Source organism: Microcaecilia unicolor, chromosome 6 (assembly GCF_901765095.1).
Source record: "Microcaecilia unicolor chromosome 6, aMicUni1.1, whole genome shotgun sequence".
NCBI lineage: Eukaryota > Metazoa > Chordata > Amphibia > Gymnophiona > Siphonopidae > Microcaecilia > Microcaecilia unicolor.
Window position 1 is genome coordinate 216,937,810 of NC_044036.1, and position 26,022 is coordinate 216,963,831.

The 26,022-nt window shown below is 45.6% G+C and overlaps 1 protein-coding gene across 1 annotated transcript in view; it reads right to left on the bottom strand.

The window, feature by feature from the left end:
• The window catches only part of LOC115472509, a 177,677-nt gene extending 157,058 nt beyond the window's left edge, over positions 1 to 20,619 (bottom strand). Inside the window, exons 1-2 of the mRNA XM_030206799.1 lie at positions 20,595 to 20,619; positions 14,985 to 15,222 (exon numbers count right to left, since the gene is read on the bottom strand). Of these exons, the coding sequence (XP_030062659.1) occupies positions 14,985 to 15,222; positions 20,595 to 20,619 (263 nt within the window). The remainder of the gene's footprint in view (positions 1 to 14,984; positions 15,223 to 20,594) is intronic.
• Positions 20,620 to 26,022: the final 5,403 nt, after the last annotated feature.

The following is a 26,022-nucleotide window of genomic DNA, read 5'->3' on the forward strand; positions in this document are numbered from 1 at the left end:
CCTTTCAAGAACATACATTTTATTAGTGATTGTGTATGTACCCATAGTACTCATTATCCTTGCATGCACACTCCAGTTACTGGCTACATTGATGAGGGAGGGAGCTGTTATATGTGTAAGTACAGGAAGAGGGGGGGGGGAGGCAAACACTTACCTCTCCAGCCTCTCCCTGATGCGGGACCAGGCTCTCATGGCCTGGAGCCTGGGGGGCAGGTGGTGGTGGGTGATGAAGAGCCTGTGCCGGTGCCTAAGCCATAGCTGCACCAGCAGCAGGCTCTCCTCCTCAGTGAAATTTGGCTCCCTCCTTAAATGCGCCATTTTTTCACTGAGAATAGGTGTGGGAAAACAAGTGCCTTATATGGACGTCCTTGCGTGACGGACATCGTTTCGTGCACAGCTCCATATATGGATGACCATCCCATATATGGCCCTATCAGCACGTGGACGCCGTCGAAAGCATAGATGTCTTTGACGTGCATGCCTGGTTGTTATGCGTGCGGAACTTGCCTTATATAGGTGAGTATGAAGCACCCGACCCTTTTCACATATACACAATATGCATATAGCTGCATGCAGTTCCGGACATCCAGAAAGGGCACATATGAGGAGTATTCGGTGGAGCAGCATGATCTTTCTGTAGTTGGCGCGTATAAACGTTCCTCATATTTTCCCGTACCTGGATGTCCAGAACAGCATGTACTGTACTTGCGGGACACCTATGTACATTCTTTTACACACTTTCTGGTTTGGGCATTTGCACCTGCGATAATCAAACGTGTTAGGGCGCCCAATTTAGTCACGCTTATGCGCTCCTCATTTGGTGGTTTTGCTACAGGGATAATCAATTATCGAAAAACGCCCATACTATTTTCCGATTATACATGCCTGATTTTTGACGTTTTCGTAAGGACGTCCTATTGCGTACTTTGACGCCCTTTCGATTATGCCCCTCCACGTTTTACATGTTGATCTTTGTGATATATCTTGTCGAAGAGATAGGTTTTCAATAGTTTGCGGAAATTGGTCAATTCATAGACCGTTTTCAGGTTACGTGGCAGCGCGTTCCAGAGTTGCGTGCTCGTATAGGAAAAGGTAGATGCATGCATTGATTTGTATTTCAGACCCTTGCACTTGGGAGGATGGAGATTAAGGAATGTGCGAGAGGATCTTTTTGCATTCCTGGGTGGTAGATCTATCAGGTCTGACATATAGGCTTGGGCGTTACCATGGATGATTTTGTGGACTAGGGTGCAAAGTTTGAACGTGATGCGTTCCTTTAGTGGGAGCCAGTGTAGTTTTTCCCGCAGGGGTTTCGCGCTTTCGTATTTTGGTGTGCCGAATATTAGTCTGGCTGCTGTATTCTGGGCTGTCTGGAGTTTTTTTTAAGTATTTGCTCTTTACAGCCAGCGTAGAGTGAGTTACAATAGTCCAGATGACTGAGTACCAATGATTGTACCAGATTGCGGAAGACAGTTCTTGGAAAAAATGGTCTAACTCTTTTTAGTTTCCACATTGAATGAAACATCTTTTTAGTTGTGTTATTTGCATGGTTCTCAAGTGTTAGGTGTCGATCAATGGTGACACTAAAGATTTTTAGGGAGTCCGAGACTGGTAGATTTAGTTTAGGTGTGTTGATGGTGGTAAATTTATTCTTGTTGTATTGCGAGGTTAGTACCAAACATTGGGTTTTCTCTGCATTGAGTTTCAACTGAAATGCATCTGCCCAGGAATTCATAGTATGTAGGCTTTGCTTGATTTCATTGGAGATTTCCCTTAGATCTTGTTTGAATGGGATGAAGATCATTACATCATCAACGTATATGTATGGGTTTAGGTTCTGATTCGATAGTAGTTTGGCCAAGGGTGTCATCATTAGGTTGAATATGGTCAGTGAGAGGGGGGATCCCTGTGGAACTCCGCATTCAGGTATCCATGTAGCTGATGTAGTCGAATTTGATGTCACTTGGTATGAGCGTGTAGTGAGGAACCCTTTGAGAACGTTGCCTCCGATTCCGAAGTATTCGAGGATGTGTAGTAAAATTCCATGGTCAACCATGTCAAATGCACTTGACATGTCAAATTGTAACAATAGAATGTTGTTGCCGTTTGCTATTAGTTGTTTGAGTTTGGTCATGAGCGTGACTAGTACGGTTTCAGTGCTGTAATTAAAGCGAAATCCTGACTGAGATATATATAATAGATATATGGTCTTGTGGAATGGCTGATGGTCGCTTGTTTTAAAAAGACACCAACCATTTCTGTCTATATTATGTAGGACTCCTATGCTTACACCCAGATGTTGTTCAAAAACTACTACATCACTCAACATAACTTTTTTGTTTTCTGATCATCCTAACACTCAGTATGGTCTCTGAGCAGGTGTCATGGTGTACCCACTTTCTCCCTCTTTCCTTGGGAGGGCGACTCAGATGTTTTCCTCTTTTTTTCTTGGTTGTGCACCTTTTCCAGATGTTTGGATTTGTCTCTAGGTGTGATGTAGTGATTTGGCTGTGCCACTTGCCTGTGTTTGGACTGAGCGAGATGCCCACTGACGATGTTTCACTAGCCATCTCTTTTTCTTGATCTGTGGGATAAAAAAGTAGAACATCATGAAACTAACAAACACACTCCCTTTGGTTCACAGGTACCTCTCACCCTTTGGTTTTGTCAAGATGGCTGTCAACACTGTAACATGCGGATGCCACGTGGGATGCAGATACAAGCACCATCTTGTAAGACTATCAAGAACCGTGAGAAAAGATGCAGCATCTCTAGGTAAGGAACCTCAAATTAGGATGCAAAAAAGCTGTTCTTTTAAAAACATAAGCATTTACTTTTATGGTGTGCTGAATCGCCGCTCTGGTTGTGAAGTCCCTTTGAATAGTAGAGGTGACCAACGCTGTTTATGTTCTATCCTCTTTTCTCAACCTTAGGTTGGATTTGTGTCTATTTATTTATTTATTGTTTGCATTTGTATCCCACATTTTCCCACCTCTTTGCGGGCTCAGTGTGGCTTACAATAAGATAAGAATAATGAAAATACATTTGTTACAACTTGGTTATGGGTTATATTGTACAAGTTATGCGAGATAATCGAATTATCATTAGGAATATCACAATGGGACGTCAACATGAAGCTTAAGGGCAGTGTTAAGACACAAAGGCATATTGTGTACATATTTCTGTTAGTAAGTGTATGAGTAGTGTTGAATTATGGGGGATGGGAGATCATAAGTGGATGTATGATGCATTGATGAACAGTGAGTGTGGACTCTATGTGTTTTGGTTCTTTCCGTAAATTGTTTCAAATAGATGGGTCTTCAGTAATCTGCGGAAGGATGCTTGTTTGTGGATCGCTCTTAAGTTGCGCGGCAGTGTGTTCCAAAGCTGCGTGCTCGTGTGAGAAAAGGTTGACGCGTGTAGCGTCTTGTATTTCACGCCCTTGCAAGTAGGGAAATGGAGGTTGAGGTATGTTCGGGAAGATCTCCTAGCATTTCTGGGTGGTAAGTCAATCAACTCGGACATGTAGGCTGGGGCTTCGCCGTGAATGATCTTGTGGACTAGTGTGAATACCTTAAAAGTGATGCGTTCCTTAAGTGGAAGCCAGTGTAGTTTTTCTCGTAGTGGTGTTGCCCTTTCATACTTTGGTTTTCCGAAGATGAGTCTGGCTGCTGTGTTCTGGGCTGTTTGAAGTTTCCTCAGTGTTTGCTCTTTGCAGCCTGCATATAATGAGTTGCAGTAATCCAGATGGCTGAGGACGAGGGATTGCACTAGGTTACGAAAGACGAATCTTGGGAAGAATGGTCTTATCCTTTTCAGTTTCCACATGCAGTAGAACATCTTCTTAGTTGTGTTGTTTGCATGGGTTTCAAGTGTTATGTGGCGGTCGATAGTGACTCCAAGGATTTTTAGCGTTTTTGAGATTGGAAGGTTTAGGTTTGGTGTATTTATCACTTTGAATTCGTTAGTGTTGTATTGGGAGGTGAGTACCAGGCATTGAGTTTTTTCAGTATTTAATTTCAGACGGAATGTGTCTGCCCATGTGTTCATGATGTGTAGACTTTGATTGATTTTGTTGAAGATTTCTTTGATGTCTTGTTTGAAAGGGATGTATATTGTCACATCATCGGCGTATATATATGGGTTGAGGTTATGGTTTGATAGGAATTTTGCTAAAGGGATCATCATTAGGTTGAAAATAGTTGGTGAGAGAGGTGATCCTTGTGGAACTCCACATTCAGGTGTCCATGCCTTGGACGTGGTTGAGTGTGATGTAACTTGATACGAGCGCAGGGTTAGGAACCCCTTGAACCAGTTCAGGACATTTCCTCCAATGCCGAAGTATTCAAGTATGTGTAGTAGGATTTCGTGGTCGACCATGTCGAAGGCGCTTGACATGTCAAATTGTAGGAGGAGTATATTGTTCCCGGTTGCTATTATTTGTTTAAATTTGGTCATAAGGGTGACTAGTACTGTTTCTGTGCTATGGTTTGACCGGAATCCGGATTGGGCATCATGCAGTATTGAGTGTTTGTTTAGATAGTTTGTGAGTTGTTTGGTTACCATTCCTTCGGTTATCTTGGTTATTAGTGGTATGGATGCTACTGGCCTGTAGTTGGTAATTTCGCTCAAGTTTTTCTTTGTGTCTTTAGGAATTGTGGTGAGTAAGATTTTTCCTTTTTCTTTTGGGAAGAGTCCATTTTGTAGCATTTAATTTACATGGTTCGTTAGGTCAATTATGAATTGTTGAGGGGCTGATTTCATGAGGCTGTTTGGGCATGCGTCTAGTTTGCAGTTGGATTTGGCATATCTTTTGAGAGTTTTAGAGATGAGGTCTTCTGATAGTGGTTCGAACTCGGTCCAGGTTCTGTCTGCTGGGTGTGTTCCTTCTTCTGGGTCTAGACAGTCTAGAAGAGTGGCGTATTCTATGGGGCTGGCGGGTATTTTGTGTCGTAATAGTATAATTTTCTCCTTGAAGTACTTCACAAGGCTGTCGACGTCTGGTATGTTTTTACCGTTGTTTGTGACTGGTGTGGTATCTAGCAGTTTGTTCACGAGGTTGAAGAGTTTATGTGTGTCTTTGTAATTTGGTCCTATTATTGTTTTGTAATGTTGTCTTTTTGTCTGTTTTATGGTGTATTTGTATTTTCTCCGAAGTAATTTCCAGTCGTTTAGTGTTTGTTCGTCTTTCTTTTTGTTCCAAGCTCGTTCTAGTTTCCTGACTTGTGTTTTAAGTTTTTTCAGCTCGTCGGTGAACCATGGGTTTGCTTTTTTCCTCTGTGATGTTCTGGTTTGGATTGGGGCGATTTTGTCTAATGTTGTTGTACATAGGTCATCCCATTCTTGGAGGAATTGGATGGTGTCAGCGTTTGTTGTCCATTCGTACTGGTAGATCTGTTGCCAGAATGTTGTGGAGTCTATTTTTCCTCTCGTTGTGTATGTTGTTCGCTCGGGTTTGTTGGTCGTGTTTAAGTGTGTAGCAATTTAGCTGTGCCACTTGCCTGTGATTGGACTGCGCTAGATGCCCAGCTGACAATGTTTCACTAGCCGTCTCTTTTTCATGATCTGGTGATACAAAAGTATTTAAAAAATCATGAAACTAATAAGCAAGGGCTCTTTTCCTCACAGGTTCCTGTTGCCCAAGACTTTCAAGATGGCCATAAACATAGTAGCTTGCGGACGCCACATAGACATATCTACAATCGCTATTTTGTAAGATTAGGGGACACCACGTGGCAGCAGTTACAAGTGCCATTTTGTAAGACTATCAAGCACTGAGAAAATAGACTGTGCATGTATAGGCATGTAACTTCAAATTATAATCAAGCATAATTCAAAAAGTTGTTCTTTTCAAAACAAAAATGCTTACTTTGCTGTAGTGAACCTCCGTGTTACATAAGAAATTTCTTTGAGCAGGAGTGATCGAGTGTAACAGCACTGTTCATATTCTGCACTGTCAAAATACACAGTAGACCAAAAACATTAATCACATACCTGACTACTTTGTTTGCTTTAATACAACAGTTTGAGGACCTGCAAACACATAGCCATTTTGTAGTGACTGAATCTTTTCTTCTGCTATGTGCGCTAGTGCTTTTCAGTTGATTTTTCCCTTCTTATCCCCTGATACACAGAGTGACTGTGTTCTTCCTGCATAGAACATGTATGCCTTTTGTAAGTTAAGGATCATATTAGCTTGTGTGAAGAGGCAATGTCATGTTTTTTAAAATCTTAGCCTACTCAGTTTAGGGTGTTTCTGGATAAATATGCCTATAAGGAATATGATTGGACAAATGAGGAAAAGCCCCCTCCTCTGTGACACTCTCCCATACCCCCAACCAACACTACACCTATTTTAGGACCACTGTCCAAAAGTTCAATTGTGACTAGATGTCCTGATATGTAGAAAAAAAACAAATGGTCTTTCTGGAACCTTTTACATAGTTTCATAAGAACACACATGATACTTCAATAGTTTATGATTTTTTATTATTATGATATATGGTACATCGGTTACTACTACCTTATCATGCATTTTATTCAATGACCGTAGCCTACGCAGGCCGTGATCTACACTTCTACGCGTTGTCTCTATTCAATATGTCCCAAAGTCTGAAACAGATATAAATATATTGAGAACTACAGTCTTCTGTAAAAGGAATCAAGTTTTCTTTCTAGTATAATACAATGGATATAATTTATATAATCTTGCTCCTTCAATCTGCTTGCCATACTATCTAGCTTTTCAAAAGGATTAGGTGCTGATTTTACACTTTTACGAGGTCCATGATGGTGTTAATAGTTTCATTAAAAACCATCAGTATTTCCATTTTATACCCAGCTTTCAGAATAATGCCTAGAATATGCTCCAAGTACACTCTCACAAAGCGCTTGTAGTTTCTGCACTCTTTCATTAGGGTACCATCTCAGGCATACATGCTGGCTTAGCCCCCACCTATCCAGTGCACAGCTGTGACAGCCTTTAGTCACAGCCAGGGACCAGCAGTGCTGTACAATGCAGTAAACCACTATTTGTATGAGCGAGTTGAAGATGCTTTTCCAGTAAAGAGCATGAATCCTTGGTTGCTTAATAAAACTAATATAGTACCATTATCTCATGTCTCGGACATCCTCAGGTCTAGAGGCCAATTTTCAAAGTCTATGTATAACTTGGTCATTCTCAGGCATGTACTAACAAGCAGCATACACATGTAGCATTGAACAACTCTGGATCCGCAGTGTCTCTATACTCTTAATCTTTCATAAGTACATAAGTAATGCCACACTGGGAAAAGACCAAGGGTCCATCGAGCCCAGCATCCTGTCCATGACAGTGGCCAATCCAGGCCAAGGTCACCTGGCAAGCTTCCCAAACGTACAAACATTCTATACATGTTATTCCTGGAATTGTGGATTTTTCCCAAGTCCGTTTAGTAGTGGTTTATGGACTTGTCCTTTAGGAAACCGTCTACAACAGAATATTGACAGTCTGCTAAAGGCGGTTAAAGAAAAAACAACTACAAAATATACTTCCCAGAACATATCTTGTTCGAATGAAAACAAAACTACATCCATGCCTGTGAAACTGTGGGAGACAACTCCTCCATCTGGTTTAGAATATCCATGACTTCAGTATCCTCAACCATTTTATACATTTCTATGTCATGAATAGCATCTCCGAAAGTGTCTTCTATCAAATCCATGGCATTATTGGTAATAGGTATATTCTGTGCGTTATCTAGGTCTTCTGCTAGAGAGATGTTGACTTTTTGAGAGTTAAACAGGTTTTGCCCACAAGGCAGTTCATCCAGCAAGGACTTTGTCACTTCCTGGGGCACCAACAGGTCATCTGGTACCGTTTCAGCCATACACTGGACGTTCTGGTCCCTAACGGTGTTTTGTGATTCTGTCAGATCGATTACCGGTAGCTAGCCCTCAGCCTCTGCATTGAGACCTTTAAGAAAAAGAATGAGCCATTGCCCTCTCTTTAACAACATGGGCTGTTTACCCCTTCGGGCCCTCTGTATGTTATGGATTTCATAGGTCTCCATGTTTAGCTGTTGCATCTTTCTGATTCCCCGATAGATGGAAATTGTCTGGGTGGTGTATTTAGAATGGTAGTAATGCTTTTGACTCTTTATATCTCTTTGTCACGTGTTTTGTTCTTTTATGCCCCTTATGGTCTTTGTTCCAGGCTTGTCCAAACATGCCTGGACAATACAATTCGTTTTCTCTCCGCATGCTTATTCTGAATGGGCCCACTAAAAGAAGGAAAAAGGGAGGGGCTACAGTAGAAAGGAAGAGGGAGGTGTGTGAGGGGGATTAGGGAGGGGCGGTTGTGCGCACTGTGATAGGGAGGGTTGAGGGGGATAGTAGGTTTGTTTTTAAAATTCAACATGGATTTTTGTAAATACACACTTTAGGGGCTTAATGTCTTAAAAATCAAACAGCTCTTCAGGCACAAACTCACAAGACAGGGAAAGTGTAAGCATGTCTTGAAAACAGGAGGGCTGTGAGAAGACAGGGGAGTGCAGGGGATTCCATACTGGTGAAATCACTAGTACACGGCTATCTGCTGCTGATCCACATTGTGAGGCTCTGATCTCTACAAACAGCTGTCTGCAGAAGAGGGAGGGGGAGCACTTGAGGGAGGTAGAGAGAGAGGGTGCAGAATGATTGATCTTACATATGGAACAGTTTAAAACAGTATGCTTGTTGATCTCTGTGTTGAAAGCAGGGGCGTAGCCAGACACCCAATTTTGGGTGGGCCTAGGCCCAAGATGAGTGGGCAGAAGAACCTCGCCCCGTCCCACAGGTGATTTGGTCTCTCCTCTCGCCTGCATGCCATACGGTCTCTCAAACATCCCCCCTCTCCCGTATACCTTTTATGGTTCAACAATTTTTATTGATGATATTATACGGATAACAGTACCCAGAAAAACATAATGTAGACTCTGATACTGAACACATTCACAGCTCAAGAAAAAACCTCACATAGAGCATTATCATCAATGTTTTGGTATAGAACCCCCCTCTCCCCCTGCCAGCACTCTAAAACAGTCTACTTTGAACTCATATGTTCCCCCAACCCATATCAAACTTCCACCACTCTTGAAATTTAGTAAGGAACAAAAATGTTATCAAAAATTAAAACAGTAAAACAAACAGTAAAATCCTTCCCTCCCCCCCCCCACCTACCCCCCTCCCCTTGCTGAGAGATATCCAGACTTCCAACTTCTTACCACAAAGGATGGCCCCACCTCAATATGTATCTAAAGCGAGTTCACCACTAAACTCCGCCCTTTAGGAGACAGGCTGTGAATATATGGCCCCCAAATATCTAGAAACCGCCTCCGCCGCCCAGGGGAGCTGCCCACATCAGTGCCAGTGCCAGAAATCCGGAGGGGTCTCCGCCACCCACTGGCTCAGTATTAGCCTCTTACCAATCAAAAAGGCCTTCCGAACCAACTGACGGGCCGAGCCCCCCTGTAAAAGGAAAGCTTCATATTTGTCTAACAAAATTCCCATCGGAGAGCATATGATTCTCGAGTCCAAAAGATCCGTCAGATATTGAGCAATGGAGTCCCAAAAATGTCTCACTTTATAGCAGCTCCACAGACAATGAAAAAGAGATCCCGGAGCCCTCCCACATTTCCCACATAAGGGCGTAGAAATTCCCCCCATCTTGAATATCTGAGCCTTCGTTAAATAGGCCCTATAGAGAATACGATATTGGCACTCTCTAAGCCCTGCACTACCCGCCAAACTCCGTATCCTGGCCGTCAAAACATCAAAGTCTAAAGTGATATGTGGTCTCTCCAAATCCCCTGCCCACCTCTGTCGAATATGCTCCCGATCCTTGGGCGCCAGAAACTTCCCTAACACTTTGTGCAACCCAGAAATAGAAAGACGTTCACTCTGTACCGAATGGAAAAACTGCCTCAAAAGACGACAGTGCCCAGAGCCCAGGGCCTCTGTCTCCAATGAATCCACATAGTGTTTTAACTGGGCATGGGCAAAAGCACCTCCCATATCATATCCTAACCCCAGTGCCCCCAGATTCAACATTAAACCTTGCCTGTTCAACACATGTTCCAACCGAGTTATCCCATGTCGCGCCCATATCCGAAAAACCGCATTCTCCAAACCCGGCCGAAACAGCAAGTTACCTTGAATAGGAAGAAGATCTGAGGTGCACCGACTCAGGCCAAACATCCGCATCATATCTCTCCAAAGAGTCCGTAGAGGGAGCACTAGTATACTGGAACGCAAATCAGGAGGAAGTGACTTGCTGGGAGCCTGCAAAAGAAAATGAAAATGACACGGCGCATAGTATTGGCTTTCCAACCGTCTCCATGTATAATCATCTCGCGCCAAAAACCAGTCGCCAAGGTAACGCAGGAGACAAGCCCAATTATACCTCCTCAAATCCGGGAGCCCCAGGCCACCTTCTCTCCATGTCCCTTGTAACATGTGCAATGGTAATTTTGCCTTCCTACCTCCCCAACAGAAACGCCTAATCACCTTTGTCAACAGAGTCAGATCCCTTGTATTCAAATAAAGGGGCAGCATTTGTAATAGGTATAATCACCTAGGGAACTCCACCATTCTGAATAGCTGAATCCGCCCAGTAAGAGATAGTGGCAAAGACTGCCAAGCACGCAGTCTCTCCGTTGTGGCTCTCAACAATCTAGAGACATTCAGGCTATGCAATTCTGAGACTTTCATCGATATATGCAGGCCCAGGTATTTAAAAGATCCCGGCGCCCATTGAAGAGGAAATTCCTCGCCCCAAGCCTGCCTTAGGTCCTCCATCGAGGACAATGCCAGTGATTTACTGTAATTGAGACGGAACCCCGCAAAATCTCCAAATTCAGTAAATAGTTCCAAGAGAGCCGGTAGAGAAGAGCGCGGCTCTGTGAGATGTACAAGCAAGTCGTCTGCGAAAGCAGAGAGCAAGAACTCGGAATCTCCTATCTGTACACCCTTAATCTCTGGGTGCTGTATTATTTCACGGAGAAGAGGATCCAAGGATAAGATGAACAAAAGAGGAGACAAGGGACACCCCTGCCTCGTCCCTCTATAAATCCGGAAGGATCTCGAACGTTCTCCATTTACCCACACATAGGCCCTCGGCTCCGAGTATAAGACCTTGATAGCCTCTAGAAAAAAAAACCCAAAACCATAAGAGCGTAAGACAGCGAACAAATACGACCAACTGACCCGGTCAAACGCCTTTTCCGCGTCAAAGCTAACTAAAAGCGATGGTGGGTGTTTCCGGGCTACAACTTCCAGAGAAGTCAATAGAGATCGAACATTTTTCACTGCCGTCCTCCCCCTCACAAAACCCACCTGGGACTCCTCAACCAGGAGCGGTAGGACTATGGCTAATCTATTGGCTAAGATTTTAGCGTATAGTTTCGCGTCCACGTTTCCCGTATACCTTTTAAATAGCAGATTTTCATCAGCAGCGAGCAGCAACTAATACACACTGCTCATGTTGGCCCCACACCCTTCCCTCTGATGCAGCTTCCTGTTTCTGCCTAGGCAGAAATACATCAGAGGGAAAGCTGTGGGGCCAGTGCGAGCAGTATGTATGTCACTGCTCACTGCAGGCGAAGATCTGCTACTTACAAGGTATGCAGGAGGGACACTTGTTGGGAGTTTTCAGCTGGTGGGGCTTGGGGATCTCTGCCAGCCACATCATAGGTATGCTGCTACTGGGTGGGCCTGAACCCAAAGTGGGTGGGCCTGGGCCCACCCAAGCCCACCCTTGGCTACGCCACTGGTTGAAAGCTGAGAGGGGAGAGGACAGGGGATCGATTGTTAAACCATTAGTTTTGTTTTAAAGCCTAAAATGTAATTTTTTTTTTTTTTTGGTCAAACCTCTCTTGAGAGATGATAGCTGTTAAGAGGTGGTGTGGATTGGGAAGGGGAGGGGGCTGCATGTTCTCAAATGACTGTCATTCAGCAAAGAGCCTGCCATTCTTAAAAGCAGGTGGACCTAACTCAATCCAGCTTAAAATAAACATACTTTAGTTCTTAAAATCATTAGAGCTGTGGGTTAAAGAAAAACAAAAAAGAAACAGTTAATCTGAACGCTAAAAATGCCTATTTTCTTCCTTGCGAGAAAAAAAGGATAAGCTGCACTCATTCCTCCAAGGCTATAGAGGGCGGTGTCGGGGGCTTTTGATGGCACTTCCCATCATGTGACCCTATGTAAGATGGTGGCAAGTAGTGTAAAAGAGGAAGTGATGTGGTATGTCCAGTGCTCAATGCCATCTTAGAAAATGAGGTGTGGCTATGATGTCACTTTCTATAATATCACTGAAAGGGGTGGGGTTCAGGGCACAGCTGTATAGATAAGTCAGGGCTAGGGGCATGGTTATGCAAAAGAGGCAGGATGTGGGCAGGGTTATGATGTTGATCTGTGTTATGATTAGTAGCTTGTAATAAAACACTTTGGCTATTATATTTAGCTCATAGATAATAATAATATTGGTATTGGCTTTATAACATATGACCATATCTTGCAACATCACCCAAGCTCAGTCACTAGGACTGGTCATGTCATTTCTTGAAAAATACATTAGTATACCTCACCAGCTTTCGTCAAAACTAATTTGCATATATTGACAGTAGCCATGCCCACTACTGGTTGTGCCAGTCAATCAGGACATGCCCAAGTCATGTATACTCCCTGCCCCACCCTGCCGCCTTTTGATGACATCACCAGATATGATATCATAGACCTACACACATCCTACCTCTTTTGCATTAACCATGCCCCTAGCCCTGCTTTATTTGTAAAGCCCTGTCCAAACCCTACCCCTTTTCGTATAACTCTACCCTAACCCCCACCCCTTTCTGTGATATCATAGGAGGTAATATCATAGCCACACCCCCTTTTCCAAGATGGCGTTGAGCACTGGACATACCACATCATTTCCTGCTTCACACTACTCACCACCATCTTACATGGGGTCACGTGATGGGAAGTAACATCAAAAGCCCCCAACACTGCCCTCTACAGCCTTGGAGGAATACCTAATGGTATATTTAAGTAGTTATTCTCTCTCAATATAGGACTCTTCAATAATATTGGCATTAAAGATAGGGTTTGAGTCTATAATTCCATCTATCAAGATTGTTTCATATGTTATAAAATACATACACATTTATACAAACAAGCATATATAAATTTCTGCACCTACTTTCTAGGTGTCACGTTTTCTAAAAGCAGGAACTAGGATCGTGAGCCCTTGGGCCACTGCAGAGGAGTGGCAGTGGCAGGCAAAACCACCCCACACAGTGATAAGACAGAACTCTGACAGGGACGGCTAGACTTCACCTGCATCTGGCCACCCTTCCCCATGAGTTGAGCCCCTGGGTGCAGGTGGCCGGCAGGACTTGCCGGACAGGGCCGGAACTGGATACCAGCAGGATACACACAGGGTCTAGAACACACAGGGGGCTAGGCAGAATACTAGACTAAGACTCTCAGACAGACAAGGGACAGAAGTGAAAGCTGCAAGCAGCCACTGAAACAGGGAGCAAACACTGATAGACAAGAGACTGAACTGAAAGCTGCAAGCAGCCACGGAAACAGGGAACAAACCCTGATAGACAAGAGACAGAACTGAAAGCTGCCAGGCAGCCACTGAACAAGAAACACAGACAACCTAAAAACTACACACCGAACTACAAACAAGAAACAAAACTGGGAAACAAGCAATACAGAACACAAAGCTACCCAAAGACTAAACTAGAATCAGGCAAGAATTACAGGCTATAAACTGGACTAAGCAGAAGTGCACCAGCACCCCAACATACCAGGGACCTTAGATAATGCAAAGGCAAAGCAGAGAGTCTCCAAATGGCTAATAAGCCCAGCAGCAGCTGAGATTCAGCTGCAGCAATCACCAGGCAGCTACGGGTGCTGTGCAGGCTCAAACAAGACAAGTAAGTCTAGCAGGCCGGAAGATCCGGACTGGACTGGGCTGAAGTCTGGAACGGGAAACTGCACACAGACAATCCAATGTAGCTACCAGGTCTGGCCACCAGAGGGCAAGAGGAACACAAACCAAAACACAGGCAGCAGGCATACTGAAGCACAGAGAGGCTTAACACACACAGGTGCAGTATAGTGGAGTAATCAGAGCCATGCTGGAAGCAGCCAGCACACAGAGACAGAGACAGAACTAACTCAGGAAGAACAGACAGAAGCCAGCTCAGAAGCTGACCGCCAGAAATAAGGTGCGTCTGAGAGGGGTCACAACCACAGACGTGACACTAGGGGGCTATTTTATAAATGCACATAAGCATTTATGTTCCCCCAATATTCAACCATGGTGGTTATTATTTTTTGACAGCACTAACTGCTGTGGGCAAAATTGAGTACCAGCACATATCTGGTTACCAGTACTGAATTTTCAGGTGTTTGGCACTGCCTGGAAGTTATCCAGGTACAACCAACATTCAGTGCTGTGCCCAGATAGTTAACTGGGCATAGTTAGGACTCCATTATATAAGTCCAAATGCCCAGTTAGCTATCTGGGAACCAAAACTGAATATCTGTGGGGATCGGATAACTTTCAGACCACCCCAACTCTAGTGCCAGACCTTACTAGCTGGATAGTGCCGCGGTGGTCACTGCTTATAATAATCAATGACATTGTTGGGTTAAGTGCCACTAAACATTAGCAGTTGGGCTGGTCAGCGCAATTTAAATCAGGTAGGGCCTCTCCTGCCTGGTTAAACATTTTGAATATTGGGCCCATTACCCCTATTATAGGCACAGCATATCTACTTATGTTTCTTCACAGTTTAGGTTCCCTTGTTATAAAATTACCTCTTCAGGTCTTTATTTGCCACATTTCTCATAATTTGTATTTAAAAGACCAATACATTTAAATCAAGTTTGCTTACCAGAAATATGATGCGGACTCATACTTTTACAGTATTTATATTAAGGTATAACTTACCCTTTCAGATGCAGAGAAATACCAAAGGGAACCAGCAGGAAGAGGGCAAGTTCTGTTTTTCTGGATTTTAAAGAGTAGCTGAGGGGACACATCATTTTGGAAGAAGTGATATTGCTACGAACCCAGACACTAAGGGTTAACTTGGTCAGATAATTAGGTATTGCATTTTCTAGTCTTACATGGTTCTGCTGTTCAGTGGCACAACAAGGAAACTGCAGGTCAAAGGAATGTGTGTACTCTAAAAGAAGAAGGAGAGACCAATGTCAAGGCATAAATGATAAAGTATTTAAAAATATAAAACCAAGATATTTACCTGTAGCAACTTGTGTTCTCTGAGCATGAGTAATGTTACTGATAGAGCCTGTGTAGAAAGCTTCTCCACCTTGGAATACATTTGAAGCTTTTGAGTCACTCCAGCTAAGTATATATGCTTAGCTTGAGTGGTATATAACTCCATGGGGAGGTGGGTGGGAAGTGAGAATCTGTATCCTGCTGTCCAAGGAGAACACCTGCTACAGGTAAGTAACTTAGAAGGTTGATATTCAAAAGGGTTTAACCGAGCAGAACAGCCTCCTGCTTGTTAAACCCTGCTGGCCTGGCCAGCTACCAATATTCAGCAGCACTTAACCAGGTAGTCCAACTGACTATCTCCGCTAACTGGCCATTCACTAACTGGCTAGGTTAGGGGCAGTCTGAGAGTGAAGCTTGGGAGAAACTAGCAGTTAGATAGTTTAGTTACTGGCAATATTCAATTCACTAACTGGCTAACCCCCCCCCCCCCCCCCCCCCTTTTACAAAGCCACACAAGCAGCTGCTGCTGGGTAATGCCGACACAGCCCATTCAAAGTGAATGGGCTGTGTCGGCACCACACTGGCAGCCGCTAGTGCAACTTTGTAAAAATGGGGAGGCTAGTAAGCACATAAAGTTAGGACAGGTAACTTCTGAATCAGCGCATGTACCCAGATATTCAGTGCTGGGAGCTGCACATGCCCTGGAATTGAATATGCAGAGTTAGTTCAGCCCATGGCTGGAAGTTGCTTACAAGCCACTTACCATCAGGGGATGAATATTACCCACTTGTTTTTTTCTGAGGACAAACAGGATAGTAAGTTCTCATAGCATAGAATCCCAAGCTACAGGCTGCCTTCAACAGAAAAAAAAAGGGAAAAATAACAACAAGATGCTGCAACAGGCAACAACAACATATTTTTAGTGCCAACTAGTTTTTTGAATATTTACTTCTGCTGCTTCTTCTTTTAATTTTTAATATTATTTATTTATTTTTAATTTTAGAAGGCAGCCTGAACACAAAAGAAATGAGTCTAGGAGGAAAGAGCTGAACTGTAATATCCAAACAGATTTGGAGGATTGACTAGCCAAACCTATTCTCATGTCAGGAGTCCTTTCCAACTCTGAAAAAAACAAAAAATCCCTAATTTCACTGGTAACAATCCTAACTGGAACAAATCAGAATCAGGAAAATGTACTAATACAATCAGAAATTTTAATATGTTAAGAGGAGCACCCTCAGAGATTTAAACACCCACGTGGTAGTCCATCAAGACCATTATCAGGTGAAACATAGCACTTCATTCATTGGGTCACTCACTCTTGTTGTGATATAGGGCAATAATATGCTATTTTGTGCTTAGTGTGATTATGCGATTAGACGCTCTGAACACTCATTGAACAAATGCACTACAATATAAACCATATTAGCCAGCTTTCAGAACAAAAGAGATATAGTTCAAAAAACTTTAAGAACTTGTCACTTATCTTATGAGCCCTACGTCGGTGCGACCTGATGCCAAGGGCTCCGTAGGTGGAATCACTCCATAATATTGAAGAAAGACTGCTCTCCCCTGAAACATAACTATACGCCCGACACTGTGGGTTTCAGACCAACTTTCCTCAGGGACTTGGGTTACGGTTGTCTCTCCTCTAAATCTGCCACCAGCCCTAAACTCCAATTAATTCCAATTGTGGTGAAGGGCTTGGTTTGGGACGTCAGGTAGTTTACAATGAAACCTATTAACTCCAGCATCCAGATAGTTGTGCACACTGATCTTCTGCCTCTTCTTGAGATGTATTCTTTACCAACCAATTGTTCAAATAAAGAAACATATGCATTTCCAATCTGCATAGATATGCTGCTACAATCACAAGGCATTTTGCGAATACCCGAGGAGCTGATGTGAACCCAAATGGCAGTATATGATACTGGTAGTGATGTTTCCCAATGATGAATCTAAGATATAGAAATATATTTCCCAGTCTCAAAAAGTAAGTCTGTCCTTTAAGAGAATATAACCAGTCTCTCCTTTGGAGAAAGAGAATTAGAGTGCCTAGGGCAGTGATGGCGAACCTTTCAGAGACCGAGTGCCCAAACAGCAACCCAAAATCTAATTACTCATCGTGAAGTGCCGGTACTCATTATGGGCGGGGTCACCACATATGACTCCACCCCTATGATAGCCACACCCCTTACACCAGCCATGGCGCATATAAACAGACATCATTGAAAATATTATACTAGTATAGGAGAAAAAAATAACATGATTTTCTTTCATTATAAATCATTTCTGTAAGTTATTACAGCTCCAGTATACCCAGTGCAAAATAAGACAGCAGATGTAAATTCTCAAATTGGACATATTCCAAACACTAAAATGAAAATAAAATGATTTTTTCTACCTTTGTTGTCTGGTGATTTTGTTTTTCTATCCATACTGGTCCTAGTCGCTGATTCTGCTGCTCTCTATCTGTTCTCTTAACTCCGTTTCCAGGGCTTCCTTTCCATTTATTTCTTTACTTTCCTCCTTTCTTCTTCATTTCTTGCCCTCCACCCATGTCCAGCCACCCTCCTCTCTCCCCTGCCCTCCCCTCCAGCCACCCTCCTCTCCCCCTGCCCTCCCCTCCAGCCACCCTCCTCTCCCCCCCTGCCCTCCCAGCGGCAGGCCTCCCTCCCACCCAGCACCAAGTCTCTCTCCCTCCCACCCACCACCAGGCCACCCACCCAGCACCAGGCCTCCCTCCCACCCAAGCATCAGGCCATGCACCCATCCAGCACTCCCACCCAAGCACCAGGCCTCCCACCCAAGCACCCAGGCCTCTCTCCCTCCCACCCAGCACCAAGCCACCCACCCAGCACCAGACCTGCCACCCAGCACCAGGCCTCCCTCCCTCCCACCCAAGCACCAGGCCATGCACCCACCCAGCACTCCCACCCAAGCACCAGGCCTCCCACCCAAGCACCCAAGCCTCCCTCCCTCCCACCCAGTACTCCCACCCAAGCACCAGGACACCCACCCAAGCACCAGGCAGCCCTCTGCCCTCCCTCCCTCCCACCCAAGCACCCAGCACTCCCACCCAAGCACCAGGCCACACTCCCTCCCTCCCATCCGGTGTGCACCAGGCCACCCTCCCTCCCTCCCTCCCTCCCACCCAAGCACCAGGCCATGCACCCACCCAGCACTCCCACCCAAGCACCAGGCCACCCAAGCACCCAAGTCTCCCTCCCTCCCACCCAGCACCAGGCCACCCACCCACCCAGCACTCCCACCCAAGCACCAGGACACCCACCCAAGCAACAGGCAGGACACCCACTCAAGCAACAGGCAGCCCTCCACCCTCCCTCCCTCCCTCCTACCCAAGCACCAGGCAGGCCTCCCTCCCACCCAAGCACCCAGCACTCCCACCCAAGCACCAGGCCGCACTCCCTCCCTCCCACCCGGCGTCAAGCATTCCTCCCTCCCTCCCTCCCACCCGGCACCAGCCCGCCATCCCTCCCTCCCTCCGAACCCGAAGAAATTTAAAAGTCTTCCCTTGTCCGAATAGGCGGCGTCAGCATCAGCAGTAGCAGCGAAAAGCGTGCTGCTGTTTGGTGCGTTTTCAGCCTTCCGTCTCTCAAGCTCTCTGGTCCCGCCCTAACAGGAAATGAGGGCGGGACCAGAGAGCGTGAGAGACGGAAGGCTGAAGACGCGCCGAACCAGCAGCACGCTTTTTGCTGCTACTGCTGATGCTGACGCCGCCTACTCAGACAAGGGAAGACTTTTAAATTTCTTCCGGTTTGGAGGGAGGGATGGAGGCCGGGCGGGCTGGTGCTGGGTGGGAGGGAGGAAGGAATGATTGACGCCGGGTTGGTGGGAGGCCTGAAAGTCTCGGGTGAGGCGACCGGCGGCGCGCGTGCCAGCAGAGAGGGCTCTGCGTGCCCTCTCTGGCACGCGTGCCATAGGTTCGCCATCACTGGCCTAGGGAAACTTGCTCAGGGCTCCTAGGTCTAGGATGGCATAGAATTCCCCTATCCTTTTCACTATGATAAAATGACAGTTTACAACCTGACCACAGATAAAGGGACTTCTCTCTCTTACAAACACCGAAGATGAAGGGTGATAGCTGTCGAATGCTGTCTTTCTAGATGGTGATGACAGAATGTGCAGACAGAGTAGGCAGGCAGGGCCGTCGAGTGCTGTCTCTCTCTGGATGATGATGATAGGAGATGTGCTGGTGTCTTGGAGGACTTGCAGCCCATCTGCATATCCTCATAGCCTTCTCTGGGGTGACTCCTAGGTTCCTCCCTGAACCACGCAGGGCCTTCGCTCAAGGTGTCTAGCGCTTCCATCAACTGCCGTCCAGGTGCTGTGGAGGGCTTGCAGCCCATCTGCAAATCCTCACAGCCCCTCCGGACTGACTCCCTTCATTCCAGGTGCCTAGCGCTTCCACCAGCTGTTGTGGAGGATTTGCAGCCCATCTGCAAATCCTCACAGCCTTCTCTGGGGTGACTCCCAGGTCCACCCAGATCCACTCAGGGCCTTCGCTCCAGGTGCCTAGCATTTCTACCTTACAGGTTCTGTGGAGGACTTGCATTCCATCTGCATATCCTCACAGCCTTCTCCGGGGGTGACTCCCTTCGCTCCAGGTGCCTAGTGCTTCCACCAGCTGCCTTCCAGGTGTTGTGCATGACTTGCAGCCCATCTTCATATCCTCATAGCTTTCTCTGGTGTGACTCCCAGGTCCACCCTGATCCACTCAGAGACTTTGCTCCAGGTGCATAACGCTTCCACCAACTGCCTTCCAGGTGCTTTGAGGAATTACAGCCCATATGCATATCCTCATAGCCTTCTACTGGGTGACTCTCTTCGCTCCAGGTTGTATTGCTCTAAAAGTACAGCCTGCTTACTTTATCACTACAGACTGCTCAGAGAATAAATTACTGCAGATTCTTTTGGATTCGTATTGGGTAAATGAGACTTTTTATTAGAGATGGATTCACCTCAAAGTGGAGAGTGTATAAGTCATTATTGTCTGAGATACACAATGATTAAGATATACACACAATGATTAAGCCCACAATGATTAAGCTATATACACAATGATTAAGCTATATAACTGAAGAGAACTGAAAAGAAACAATAATACCTATCTATAGTTGAAAAGAAACAATCATTACATCACTGATCATGAATTAACACATTCAGGGTCTTGTCATCAACTGGGAAGCCCTGAAATTCAGTGAAAACCTGAAGTCTCGTGGAGGAACTGATGTCAGGAGGAAGTGATGTCACGGTGCTGAATGGTCACTTGAACTGAGAGCTCCCGCACCTTCCTACCTTTAAAGGCTTGCTTTGCCCTCATTAGCACATTGTTTGGCTCCCTTTTCGATTTGTGGCGATAGTAAGCAGAACCGGAGCCCACTATGAGTAAAAACTCGACACAACTCTGTAAGGAATCTGAGCGCCAAGCTTCTAGGCAACCTAGTAGAGGCCTGCGGCGCCACGTGTCTCCGGCTCCTCTCTTGCAATCTGACTCTGACTCGGCAGTGTCTCATTTGGAGGCGTGCCCCGCTGCATTATCATGGGAGATGCCGAAAGAGCTGGTAGAGTCCCTGCAGGCGATAAGAGAGGAGACCATTATTAAATGGACTTGGGGAAAATTCACTATTTCTGGGATAAGCAGTATAAAATGTTTTGTACTTTTTGGGGATCTTGCCAGGTATTTGTGACCTGGATTGGCCACTGTTGGAAACAGGATGCTGGGCTTGATGGACCTTTGGTCTTTCCCAGTATGGCAATACTTATGTACTTATGAGATTAAATCTTCAAAGGACAAAATTCTTGAACGTATGGAGATATTAAGCATGGATCTGCATGAGCTAGGTGGTCACGTGGAGGACTTGGAAAGTCAAGTGGAGGAGCAGGCTGAGCAATTTACGGAATGGTCTCTAAGATAGAGCAGGTTTCTTGTCTTTGTTCTGACCTCCAGTTTAAAGTAGATGATTTGGAGAATCAGAGGAGACGGAGCAACCTCCGCTTTCGTGGCGTTCCTGAAAGTGGTGATGTGGAGGATGTTACAACAGTTGTCCGGGTCATCTGTGAAATGTTACTGGGTATAGAATCTTCTACAGAGCCAATTGAGATTGAAATGGCCCACAGAGCTTTTGGGAAGCCACTGGACAATAGACCGCAAGATATTATAGCAAAGTTTGCTTCCTCTGTTGTCAGGGAGCGCTTGTTGAAAAGTGCCCGTCAGACACCATTTGTTGACTATACTGAAGCTAGAGTCCAGATTTACCAGGACCTTTCTGCATTTACACTGTCCCAGCGGCGTCTTATGAAGCCAGCTTTGGAAGTCCCAGCCAGGGGGAAAATCTCCAATCGGTGGGCCTTTCCTTTTGCTCTGCATTTCACCCTAAATGGGAAATTGCATCATGCTCGCCATCTTAATGAAGCGTGGAAGATTTTACATGAGGCGGGGATGTCTTCGACAGCGGTCCCACCAATGGAGATAGCTTCCTCTACAAAAGATCGTCTGCAAAAATGGAAGCGGATTGCACCTAAATCGAGGAACACTTCTCGCAATGTTTGACTTTTCTTTTGGACTGAGAGTGGTTTTGAGTGCTTTGCTAAAAAGGGGGGCTTTGTAACTATCTTTAGTTGATTATAGATGCATGCATGGGGGTTATATATATATATTAAATAGGGGTAGGATGTTTGGAGTGGGTGGGGGTGGGTTTGGGCTGGTCTGTTGGATGCTGTGGTATCTTTTCTCCTCTTTATCCATTCAGGTCTCTTCGGAGTCCATTGTCTGGTGTGGGATAGGGGAGGGGTTGGGCGGAGGGAGAGGGTGAGGGGGGAATTGGTGGTGAGTGAGTGTGGGGGAGGGGTTGTCTGTGGTGGGGGGAGTGTCTGTTGTGTGGTGATGGGCGATGTATCTTGTGGGGGGAGTTGGGGTTTGTTTGTTTTTTTGTTCTTCCAATCTGTTCAGGAATGTTTGGTTTCCAAGACATGCTGAGAGTTACAATGGAGATGTGAGCTGAACTTTCACTGAGTGTTGATTTAAAGTTTTTGACGTACGATGTCAAGGGCATGAACTCACCCCAAAAGCGTCAAAAGCTATTCAAGGAAAGCGAAGTTTCTTACCTGAAGCAGGTATTCTCCGAGGACAGCAGGCTGGATATTCTCAAATGTGGGTGACATCACATCGGCCCCGGAGGATTTTCAGTAAAAAATCTACAAAAGTCTCTTCTGGAGCGTTCCACCGCGCGTGGCGCTCAAACTGCGCATGCACGCATGTAGTTTCCCGCCCGTCGCGTGGTCACGCTCCTCAGTTGAATCCAATAGTTAAACAGAAAAACAACTCCAAAGGGGAGGTGGGAGGGTTTGTGAGAATATCCAGCCTGCTGTCACTTTCTCCGAGGACAAGCAGGCTGATATTCTCACATGTGGGGTATCCCTAGCTCCCAGGCTCACTCAACACAATGAACATTGGTCAATTGGGCCTCGCAACGGCGAGGACATAACTGAGATTGACCTAAACTTATCCAACTAACTGAGAGTGCAGCCTGGAACAGAATAAAAATGGGCCCAGGAGGGTTGGAGTTGGATTCTAAACCCCAAACAGATTCTGCAGCACCGACTGCCCAAACTGACTGTCACGTCGGCTATCCTGCTGAAGGCAGTAGTGAGATGTGAATGTGTGGACTGATGACCACGTCGCAGCCTTGCAGATCTCTTCAATAGTGGCTGACCTGAGATGAGCCACTGACGCAGCCATGGCTCTAACATTATGAGCCGTGACATGGCTCTCTAAAGTCAGCCCAGCTTGGGCGTAAGTGAAGGAAATGCAATCTGCTAGCCAATTAGATATGGTGCGTTTCCCGACAGCAACTCCCCTCTTGTTGGGATTAAAAGAAATAAACAACTGGGCGGAGTGTCTGTGGGGGCTTGTCCGCTCCACGTAAAAGGCCAATGCTCTTTTGCAGTCCAAAGTGTGCAGCTTGCTTTCGCCAGGACTTGTATGAGGACAGGGAAAAAATGTTGGCAAGACAATTGACTGGTTCAGATGGAACTCCGACACCACCTTTGGCAAGAACTTAGGGTGCGTGCGGAGGATTACTCTGTTATGATGAAATTTAAGGTAAGGAGCATGAACTACTAGGGCCTGAAGCTCACTGACCCTACGAGCTGAAGTAACAGCCACCAAGAAAATGACCTTCCAGGTCAAATACTTCAGATGGCAGGAATTCAGTGGCTTGAAGTGGGTTTCATCAGCTGGGTGAGAACGACATTGAGATCCCATGACACTGGAGGAGGTTTGAAGGGGGCTTTGACAAAAGCAAACCTCTCATGAAGTGAACAACTAAAGGCTGTCCAGAGATAGGCTGACCTTCTACACGTTGATGGTAAGCACTAATCACACTAAGGTGAACTCTTACGGAGTTGGTCTTGAGACCAGACTCTGATAAATGTAGAAGGTGCTCAAGCAAGGTCTGTGTAGGACATGAAAAGGGATCTAGGGCCCTGCTGTCACACCAGACGGCAAACCTCTTCCATTTAAAAAAAGTAACATCTGGGGTCACGTGATGCCTGCAACCTAACTGGCAGCAGGAAGAAGGAGCTCCGCTGAAACTCAGCTAAAAAACAGCTAAAACTCCAGCATATTACCACCCTATATCACCAAGGGAACCCCGCTGAGTCAGGGTAGCTGACGGGAATTGGCAGAGTAAAAAGAAAAGCGGTGGGACAGAGGGTATGCCCACAAAGAGCCAGAGAAGCCTGAAAGGTAAAAAAGCGAAGTCCCACATGACACTCAAAATGGCGGAGGAGCGGGAATCCCAGCCGCCGACAGAAACGGCAGCAGGGAAATGGGGCAGAGAAATCTCCAGAACAGTAGCGACCGCGTTGGAAGACCGATTGAATAAAATACAATCGGTGGTTGACGAGATAAATGAAAAATTCGACGCACAGACGAGGCGCTTAGACGAAGTGGAACAGAGAGTGTCCACACAAGAGGACGCTGCACAGGACATGGCAAATCACATTGTGGCCTTGCAGAAAGAAGCGGCGGCATTAAGAAAGAGAGTAGACGAACAGGAAAACAGAAATCGCCGCAATAATTTGCGGGTGATTGGACTTCCTGAGACAGTCCATGAGCAACAGCTGTATCAATTCTTCAATACCTGGCTTCTGCAGCGTCTGGGCACGGAGGGGAGAGCAGATGCATGGCAGTATGATAGGGCACACAGGATCGGAGTGAGGAGAGAAGGAGAGGCAAGGCCGCGCACAGCTATAGCGCATTATGCCAACTGGCTGGGAAAGGAATCGCTGTTGAAGGCCTTTAGAGCAAGAAGGAGGCACTGGAATACAAGGGACAGAAGATCTTACTCTTTAACGACTATTCATCGGCTGTAGCACAACAATGTAGAGCAATGGCCCCAGCGTGCACATCCCTGTATAAAAAAGGCATCAGATTTTCGCTATCCTTTCCCGCCAAATTGAAAGTCTGGCACGAAGGGAAAAACTTGACATTTTCGGAGGTGGCAGAGGCTCAGGCGTTTCTGGATAAGATCAATTGCGAGGAGCCGAGGAAGTGAGCGGCTTGAAGGCAGGTGTCTGATCTCGCTTTTATGTAAGTGATATGCCACATTTAGGAATGTTGGAATCGTTGGGACTGCATGCACAATCACCAAAGAAGACTAAACACCTCGAAGAACTTGAGGGTGAGAATGAACAGAGCATGGACGGGAGAGATGAAAGGAACTGTAAAGATAATATGAGTTGGACATTACTTTGCCTTAGATAAGTGGGACTAATCGGGGGGGGGGGGGGAAAGCTGGTGGTATGGGGGGGTTTACAAAGCTGAGAGGGAGCGGGGTGGGTAATGTTATCTGTTTGTTTTGTGAGTTGGGGTGGTGGAGGATGGAAGAGGAGAGAAAATCCAAGGGGAAGGAGTACAATAGGGGGGAAGGGGGAGGAGGCAAAGGGGAAGGTTTGAGAATGTGTGTGGGTAAGCAAGAAGTGAGTGTGTGGGTGTGTGAAGAGTGGGAGGGAGCAGAAGGGGGGGTCTATGATAAAAGATGTAAGGGGGGAGCAACTATGAAGAGATTCGGGGAGTGTGCGACAGTGATATGGGGCAATGAGTGGAGTGAGCAAGAGCGCGGTGGGCTCAGCTGGGAGGCCCATGGAGCTCAACATAAGAATGATCTGCATGCGCCGGCATGTGCACTAGGTTATGGTTAATTTAAAACTTATCTCTATCAATGTGGATGGCGTTCATTCCCAGATCAAAAGAACTAAAATATTATCATGGCTAAAAAAACAGAGGGTGGATATAGCTTATTTGCAAGAAACCCACTTGTCCAATATAGAACATGCAAAGCTGAAGAGGGACTGGGTAGGCGAAGTAGTGAGTTCTGCCTTTAATAGTAGGCAGAGAGGAGTAGCTATTTTAATACACAAGCAGGTCCCTTTCCATATACACAAAATCATAACGGATAAAGAAGGTAGATATATTATAGTACTGGGAGAGTTGTGGGGTAGAAATCTAGGTCTCTGCAATGTGTATGGCCCCAATATATACTCCCACAAATTCTTTACAGATATAGTAGCTAAGTTGAGTGTACAGTCAGAATATCAACTAGTGATAGGAGGGGATTTTAATATGCATGCGGATCCTATCATTGATTGTAAACCTGCCAAACCAAAAAGCAGAGGCTGGGAAAACAAGGGGGTCAATTTTGTACTGAATCAACTGGGAACA